At 43.4% G+C, this 9,578-nt stretch overlaps 1 protein-coding gene across 1 annotated transcript; it reads left to right on the forward strand.

The window, feature by feature from the left end:
* The first annotated feature begins 4,158 nt into the window (after nt 1-4,158).
* LOC133908833 (BTB/POZ domain and ankyrin repeat-containing protein NPR2-like) lies at nt 4,159-8,778 on the forward strand. Its single transcript, XM_062351005.1, has 4 exons — nt 4,159-5,329; nt 5,841-6,591; nt 7,298-7,492; nt 8,173-8,778. Exons 1-4 carry the CDS (start codon nt 4,676-4,678, stop codon nt 8,424-8,426), a joined length of 1,854 nt encoding a protein of 617 aa, XP_062206989.1. The 5' UTR covers nt 4,159-4,675; the 3' UTR covers nt 8,427-8,778.
* The last annotated feature ends 800 nt before the right edge of the window (nt 8,779-9,578 follow it).

A 9,578-nucleotide genomic window follows, 5' to 3' on the forward strand; every position in this document is an offset into this window, starting at 1 on the left:
CAAAGTTATTAAATATATATACAATATATCCTATTAATATATGATGTACTATTATACGTATATATGCTTTAGTTACATATTCTACATTAAATCCATGGCCACGCGCGTTGGCCATCGAGATGTTCGCCCGGGTGGTGTGAGAGTAAAGCACTGGCATAAATCGAGCAAGAGGTGCTGGTCCAATCTTGTGATCCTCCCAAAAACCAGTGTGGTGCCCCATTGCCAACAACAACAAAGGTGGACTCGCGGAAGGCCGGTACAAGTTGGAGTAAGCTGTTCCAGACCAAGGCGTCCAGGTAGTGTGTATCCGCGGGCATGTGAGTCTGCCGGTCCTTGATGCGCTCACGTTCATCTGCTGCAGGACATCAGCCGCTAGGATAAAGAAATAAGGGGTCAGAGGATCACTTGCCGCAACCCTTTCTTGCCTGTGATCCACTTCTGGCAGACCCCATTGAGATTCACGGCAGTTTGCCTGGAATTGTTGAGATGGTCGATCCACCTTCGCCAGCGTTCAAATTCGACCCATCTGCCGCAAAATTGACAGTCAAAAGCCTTGCGGAAGTCCAGCTCGAGGACGATTGCTGGTGCCTTTCGCTTGTTGCAACACTCGACGATCTCAGATGCGTAGATGAAGTTCTCTGTGATGCATCTGCCCTCGAGGAAACATGTTCGACCAGGATGTACCAGGCTCGGCATGTAAGGCCGAACGTGTGTTGTCATGGATTTTGTGCTATTTTGAAAAATCAAGTTAAAATATATTTTAATTTATTTGTGATGTGTGATTGATATTGATATTTATTTAGTTCGATGATTTTCGGTTTTGCACGAGCTTTGTTATGATTTTAATTGATTTGGAATTTTATTTGAGCATATTGATTATGTACTGATTATAATTGGAGATGTGGATATGTGTTTGCTCGTCTTATAGTGTGCATATGATGGATGTAACTTAGCGGTCGACGATGGGATGATCAGGACCAACAGAGTGCTTAGTGCCAGATGATCAAGGACGCTGGACAGAGTCAAGGGCGATACTAGCTAAACACGTGAAGATTAAATAAAGCATGAAAGACGGATGAAGATAACGCGTTGACAAAGTTAAACGAATGGGATATCAGTGCAGGTGATAAGGCGATCCAAGGGATCGAGAGCAGGAAAGACTTGTCGGCAGTCAGGATCACAAGATGGAGTACACGCGTCGACATCGGAGCGCTTGCTTAAGGTATAAACAAAGTGACGAGTCACGCTTTAAGAATCGTACTAAGTTTTCACGGTTTAGTCTCAAAAATTGTGGAACGACTCGAGGAATACATGGTAATATTGTGAAGCTTGTGTCAAGGTGAAGCTAAGTCGTGAAGCCGTCGCGGCCGTCCGATGGATAGAGAAGAAAATATACCAAAATGCCCTCGATGTTAAGTAGTGTGTACTATAAGATAGGGGTATTTTAAGAAAAAACTAGAAAACTTAGAGATCAAGTTTCTTATATCTATAAATATATGGGTACGACTATGGAAGAAGATGAACCGGCAACTTGAGTCCCCTTTGCTACCCATTTGAGAGACTAGAGATAGGGTTTTTAAGAGAGAATGATGAATGCTTAACCTATATAATATGTGAGAGTTTTGAGAGAAGAGTTAGGGTTTTTAAGAGAGAATGATGAGTACTTAACCTATATAATATGTGAGAGTTTTGAGAGATAGATTTTTGTAATTTGTATAAAATAGGGTTGATTTCTACTACAATAAAGTTTATTTTTCTTCATGTTATTGTGCTCATCTCTTTCTGGTTTTCCTTTATTGGTTCTCTTGTAAGTTTACAAGTTTTTTGGTTTTCAGATTTAATTTTTGTTTTAGTTTTTGGCTGAAATTTCAACATCTTGTGATGTTATTTTTGTTGTTGCTAGAGACATAAATTTCGCATACATATGCTTATGTGATGATGTCTTGAATTCTCTTGCCTCTAGACAATCAACTTAGAGAGTTTAGTTGCTTGGTGTTCATCTTTTTTTGTTTCTTTATAAGTTATGATTTTTCGAGTGCTAAAACACATATATTAATCTTAAATGAAACATATTGTTCACATAATATCCGTAGAGTCGTGTTGCCTCGATTTTTTCTTATTAAAACTTCTCTTATTTTTGCTTCTGTTTGAGTTTTAAGATACGTTAAGTGATACAAATAAGAATAAGATCATCAATTTCGTAAGAAATATATTAAGATGTCTATTCACCTTTTTAATTATTAATCCCGTTCTTACATATTTTTTATTAGACTATTTTCAAGTGAGACTGGCAAATAGATAATCTTTCAGTGTGTTTGGAATGGCTCTTTGAGTTCATTATCATCGGCGACGGGACACGATTTACTCAGCGGCATATCTTGTCAACCGTGAATAGTAGAATAAACAGTGATTTTGTGGGATGTGAACAGTGCTTTGAAGTAAAACGTTGTATCAATGTTGTAGCGCAATTGCTGGACATGAATTAATGGAATTTTACTGTGGCGAGGGATTTGTAGTGGTACTGTTTCATTTACTATAGTAATAATGTTGCATGAGAAAATCATAGTTACTGTGTACTGGTGACTTAAGATCCTGTTCCGTTCCAGCCATATGTGATCCTGAATTGCTGATGGCATATATACGGTGCGTCCTCTTCCACTCCGTAGGTTTAGGATAAAAGCGCCTTTTTGTAAGCTGTACCTATCTTTTTTCCTCTGCTGGCCGACAGAACCTACGAGCACGCACGAATTTCTAACTGCACATGCCTTTTTTTAACGGTAAATGACAGGTGCTCTGGCCATCACTTTACAAGCGAGAGAAAAGAAGTATATATAGGGATGTACATCCTATTACAATCTGACGGATCAAAGAAAAGCGGAACATCTTAAAATAAATAGTACATTACATCTTAAAAGGGGGTGTTTGGTTGGAACAAATGCTGAGTAACGAGTGGTCGTCGACAGCGATGGAGGAGAGCGCATGAGAGAGAATGGGGAGCCTGAGAGGCAGCGCAGACGAGCTCGGGGAGGGCACCACCACCTTCAGCACGTGACCGTAAACTCGACCATGGGCTCCTCGGCCTACGGACCCGATCGAAGCTCGGATGACGATGAGAAATTGGGGCTCAGTGGTGCACCGCTCTAGTGAAGGTCTCAGTCGGCGACGAGCCAAAGCGAAATGGAGGCGCACCCTAGCTTCAATGGGTCGTGGGGGAGATCTTTGCGGTCTTGGCTTGGGCAAAGAGGCGCTGGAGTGGGCCGGCGACGTCAAGGTGCTCCATGACGGGCGGTGGAGTTCGACGGCGGGAAATTCATCGACCACAGCTCTATCTATAGGGGAGATGAGCTGGGAAAGCATCAAAAAGGGTGCAAAAAAAGCTTAGAAAGTGTGTGCCGAAGGGATTGGCCAAGGTCTCATTGGATTTGGGAGAAATCGACGATGGAAGGGAGCTCGGTCGGCAGCTGGACTTGAGAAAGATGGTGCTCGATCTTGATCCTCATGGCAAGAAAGATGGAGCTAAGGTCAGGAGTAGAACTAAAACCTCTAGATAAATCTTTCTAGATCTATAGCTTTAATGAGGAGGGGCTGACGATGATGGAAGAGAAGATGAAAACTCAGACGTGAGCACTGAGAGAGACACACGAGGTCACACGCTCGATTTCAAAGGACACGGATCCTCTGCATTAATGACGATTAATGCAGATGATTACTGTTTGTACAGTAATAGGAGTCTGCTGCTACAGTCCTCGGCATTAATTAATCACTGTTCACTGAGGATTACTGTAGCCGCAGTATTTGATTCCACTGCGCCACAGACCTGTACTGTAGCACCAGGTGCTGTAGCATGTTGTAGCAGTTGATCCAATCCATCTCCAAATCAACGGCTGTGAAGTGCTCCTAATGCACTCCACTGTAGCTATCTGCAGGATCCGACGCCTGAGCCTAAGCTCGGTGCCTGAGCAAACACTACCAGAGAGATCTCAGGCATCCCCTCCTACCAAGCAAAATTGACAAGGACAGTAACCAAACACGCCCTATACGCCAAGCTCTCGCCTGGCCGCCGACGTCACCATGGTCAGGCGTCACCTCGCGACGTATACACGCATTGCCCGGGTTTTCCTACAACTTGGCCGAAACACCTCAGGTTTCTTGTAATTTACTGAGAAGATCCCAACGTGGTGACTGTGGAATGGGGACGCAGCAAATCCAGCAGTCCCATCCGGCGCCTCTGCTCTTCCTCGTCGTCTTCCTCGATCCACTCCTTTTCTCCCCACTCCCTGCTTTCCACGCAACTGCCTGCCCCCGAACTCTTCTTCCAAGATTCCATTTGACCGCCGCTGCGCCTCTCAGTCAGTCCTCACCCCTACTGTGCGGGCCACTTGAATCGGTTCTTGAGATTTTACCCGCCGCCCGATAGATAAGATCCAATCTTTTTTGCTCCCGGCCAGTCGGTGTGAGATTTACGGCGATTTCACGTAGGGGAGGTTCTTGCCGAGGCGGATCTGCTTGGAGCCAAGCAAAGGGAGCGCCGAATCGGGCTGTTTAGCCGTGCGAGGCCAAAAAGCTCACGCCTTGGCTGCCGAAACCGCGTGACGCATGGCCGGGGTGGTCCGGCACAAGTAGGAGACCTCGCGTTTCGTGCTTGGCGGTTGGAGTTGGAGAGCCGTAGCCAGCCATGGAGCCCTCGTCATCCACCACGTTCGCGTCCTCGTCGTCGTACCTCTCGAATGGGTCCAGCCCCTGCTCCGTCGCGCTTCCGCCGCCCGGGGCGCCCGAGGCCGCGCCGTTGGCCGCCGGGGAGGGTTGGGGTGGTGGAGGCGCCGCGGGAGGGATTGGCAGCAGCGTGGAGGCGGTGAGCCTGAACCGGCTCAGTGACAACCTCGCGCGGCTGCTCATTGACTCGGACCTCGACTGCAGCGACGCCGACGTCGACGTGCCTGACGGCGGGCAGCCCGTTCCCGTCCACCGCTGCATACTCGCCGCGCGCAGCGCCTTCTTCTACAAGCTCTTCGCCGGGCGCGGCCGCGGTGGCGCCGCGCGCGATGATCCTGCCGCCGGCGCCGGAGGGGCTGGAGAGGAAGCTGCCAGTGGGAGGCCGCGGTACAAGATGGAGGAGATCGTCCCCGGGGGCCGCGTGGGGCGGGAGGCCTTTCAGGCGTTCCTAGGGTACCTGTACACGGGCAAGCTCCTGCCGGCGCCACTAGACGTGGTGTCCTGTGCCGACCCCGTGTGCCCACACGACTCGTGCCCGCCGGCCATCAGGTTCGCCGTCGAGCTCATGTACGCGGCGTGGACCTTCAAGATCCCCGAGCTCATCTCGCTCTTCCAGGTGAGACGCAAAGGTTTATTTTTTGCTTATTGATGAGGTTTATTTGTGTGCATAATGTTTTACTAGCTCTAATCGCAGTATTGTGTATGGCTCGTAAGCTAGAAAGTATTGGATCCCGTGATTTTGTTTTTCCCCAATCCGTGTATTTGATGTATGCACATATTTTTGATATCTGAACCCCATTGAAAACAATAGTGGAGCAAGTAAAAGGATGCAAGATGCATGATTGTGGAAGTTGTTGAAAGTGCAAACACATGGTCGGGTTAAGATAGTTTTTGTTAGAGAATCGTTTGTAACTGAGAGCTGCTAAAGTGGTTGACTAATGCTTTTTTTAGGTTGCACAACTGAACCTGTCCGCTTTAAATCTGTATATAGCACTGGAGTTATTAGGCATTACATCATATGCACACAGATATTATCGTTGTGTAGCTTGTTAGACTGTTTAACATCAGTTCAGCTTTGCTGTTTTGACTTATCAAATGCAATTGGTTAACGCGGTCTTCTTCTGTAGCGGCGGCTTCTTAACTTCGTTGACAAGACTCTAGTGGAAGATGTCGTTCCTATTTTGCAAGTTGCTTCCCACTCGGAGCTGACTCAAGTGCTTGACAAATGTATTCAGAGGATTGCGAGATCAGATCTTGATGATGTATCTTTGGATAAGGAGCTGCCTCCAGAAGTTGCCGATGAGATAAAAAAGATTCGCAGAAAGTGCCAAACAGCTGATGGTGATGTGTTCATTTCGGACCCTGTGCATGAGAAAAGAATCAGAAGAATCCACAGAGCACTGGATTCTGATGATGTTGAGCTTGTGAAGTTGCTTCTTAATGAGTCTGAGATCACATTAGATGATGCCAATGCCTTGCACTATGCTGCTTCTTACTGTGATTCTAAAGTTGTCTCGGAGCTGTTAGATCTGGGATTGGCTAACTTGAATTTGACGAATAGCTGTGGATACACAGCACTCCACTTGGCTGCTATGAGGAGAGAACCAGCTATCATTATGGTTCTCCTAAACAAAGGGGCAGCTGTGTCACAACCGACAGCTGATGGCCGGAGTGCAATTAGTATTTGTCGGAGGTTAACAAGACTAAAAGACTACAATACAAAGATGAAGCAGGGTCAAGAGTCAAATAAAGACAGGTTGTGTATAGATATTCTAGAGAGGGAGATGATGCGGAATCCTATGGCAGTGGAAGATGCTGTCACCTCACCTTTATTGGCCGATGATCTTCACATGAAGCTTCTCTACCTGGAAAACAGAGGTGAAGCTGCACCATGCTTGATAGAATGGCTCTGATTGATTGACCCTTAAAATTTCTCAAAACTGAAATGACGGAGGCGGTGGGAATTGATTCAGGCTACCTTGTAGCGTGATGACATGTGCCCCCTGCCTTTCTTCTCCAAAAGAAAAAAGACACAACACCTCCAAAATCTCCTTTTCTGAAATGCTATACATATGTTATACGAACAAATAATTGTAGCCCTGAACACATGTTGTGCTTAACTAATTGTAAGACACTTCTGGACATTCGGAACTAGTTGGTACTAGGAAAAATGTTTGTTCATTTCTATTGTTTTGTTTGAACTAGGTAAGGAAAAACCACTCTGAATGTTTAGGAGCTGGTAAAAGCCTAGACTTTCCGTCCTCTTTCTCACCCTAACATCATCTTTTCCCTCTTTATGATGCACAAGGCCCAAGTTAATCTAATTACCGATGACAGACCTTCAATTTTTGTTGCCACTCAACGTTGCACACTCCATAGCCTAGTAGTGGCCTAGTTCTAGATAATATATATTGAGAAGGATTACACACCATTGGATGGCCGTCCAATGTTAGCTAGAACTTGGGGTGATATGGCATTGTCACTAACTTTGTTTATATTCAACTTTCGAAGAAGATTGAACTTTATGTTATTGAACCATATTGTATTCCCCTGGATCATAATGTGCTAAGTATCTTCCCTGCAGTTGCATTTGCTAGATTATTCTTTCCTGCTGAAGCCAAGGTTGCCATGCAAATCGCACAAGCAGACACCACAGAAGAATTTGGCGGTATTACTGCAGCATCTACTTCCAGTAAACTGAGGGAAGTCGATCTAAATGAGACACCAGTAACACAAAACAAAAGACTCCGTTCAAGGGTGGATGCGCTGATGAAAACAGGTAAGATTTCAAGCAGTCAACCGTTCCATTTTACTAGAACCGCTCCATGCTGTCGCCTGAAAATTTAATTCTAATGCAGCCACAGATTTTACATACACCAAAGTGGGTTATCCATAAGATGCTATGTATTAAGCTGTTGACATGTACTAGAAATATTCAAATTGTCCTTTTGAACAGAAGGTATTTGTATTGTTAATAGTACAATTAATCAACTTGAATTTATATACGGCGAGAGTTGGCAAAACATATGGCTTACATTGCCCAACCTGCTCCTTTTTTTATAGTAGTATAATGGCATAATATCCTTTCAATGTAGCAACCTGAACATGTAAAATTCCGTTGCTGCTCTGTGTTGTATTTGCTGTGTATTAACAAGGTCTTATTCTGCAATACTGCGTTGATAGAAGTAGTGGATTGCAGTTGACGTGAGTGCTAAAGTGATATTGTCATTCTTCTCCCTTTACCTTGTGTATTGGTGTGATAATATGCAGACACTATGATCCTCAAAACTATGATACGTTCCTATTAATTTCTGTGGGTATTGTTCAGTAAACGCAGGCTCAGTGTCTTTGGTCAAGTCTGGGCTTTGTGAGCAAAATTAGTCTGTTGGTTATTTCTTTGCAAAATCTGTTTAGTTAATTCGGTGCCATTCATCTGACATCTTCCTGGGATCCTTGCAGTGGAGCTGGGCCGTCGGTACTTCCCGAACTGCTCCCAGGTACTCGACAAATTCCTGGAGGATGACCTGCCCGACGGCCTCGACACGTTCTTCCTCCGGCAGGGCACTCCCGACGAGCAGAAGGTGAAGAGGATGCGCTTCTGCGAGCTCAAGGAGGACGTGCGGAAGGCGTTCAGCAAGGACAAGGCTGATAACAGCATGTTCTCGGGCCTGTCCTCGTCTTGCTCGCGGCCCCTGAAGGTCGCGAAGAAGTGATGAGTTTTGCAGTACAGTTTGTAATCACGGTCTTGGATGGGACAGCATAGGGATCGGTTAGTAGAGCTGTGTATGGGTATGTTTGGCAGAGCTCTTTCAAATAGCAGTTTTTAGCTTTTTAAAATGAAATCTGTGTGTTATTTTCTGAAATAAACGACTTTTCTGATTCACTTTTTATATTGAATCATTTTATCTATAAAATTTACTTTAAAGAATTATTTCTTTCAGAAAATTTAGGTAAGAGCTCTACCAGATATGTTTTATGTATAGTGCTGACAATGTGTAAGTAAAACTATATATATGTCAAAAGAATGCGGAGCACACTGCAGAAAGTGAACAGATGGTTCATAGATATTCAGGCACTCTATGCAAGTATAGCGCCTAGCACGTTATCTTGTTTTGGATAGCTGTTATCTGTTTAATTAGTCTTGCTGCAATATTTTTTATAATAATATTTAATTAATTGTATTTTACATTAACTCTTTATTTAGATATTTGATTTTTATATTAATTTGATTTTTTTAAGACTATTTGATATGGATCCTTTTTTTTCTATTCTAAACTCAATTTTGATTATTATTTATTTTATTTTATTTTATTTGGATTATTTATTTAGATATTTTGCTTCTTAAACTGTATGAAAATCAAACTGCTATTTTTTTATAATTTTTAATTTTAATTTCAAATATAACTATTTATTAATCGTATTTGATATGTATTTTTGGTTTAATCTAGACGTTAGATGTTTATAACAATTAGTGATTTTTTATTTATTAACGTGGTAATTTTGTGATCTTAGGAACGAATGTGATGGCTTATTTTTCTCCTCAAATATAAAGATAATAATAGATATCTATTGTAGGAACAAGAATGATGACTAGACATGGGTGAATAGGTGTCTCAACAAAATTTTTTCGAAATATATTATCTTTTCCTATTTCTCACCTAACGTATCTCAAAACACTCAAGCGGAAACAAAAGAATAAAAGGAATTCAAGTATATGCAAAAAGCATAAACTTTCTTACTCAAAGAGGTCAGCCTTATTTTAGTTGAATTACAAAGATTTATCTCAAAACTCTCACCTATTACATAGGTTAAGCACTCATATTTCTCTCATCTAAAACACTAGCGCTAAGTCTCTCAAATGGGTG

The sequence above is a fragment of the Phragmites australis genome, chromosome 2, assembly GCF_958298935.1.
Source record: "Phragmites australis chromosome 2, lpPhrAust1.1, whole genome shotgun sequence".
Taxonomy (NCBI): Eukaryota; Viridiplantae; Streptophyta; class Magnoliopsida; order Poales; family Poaceae; genus Phragmites; species Phragmites australis.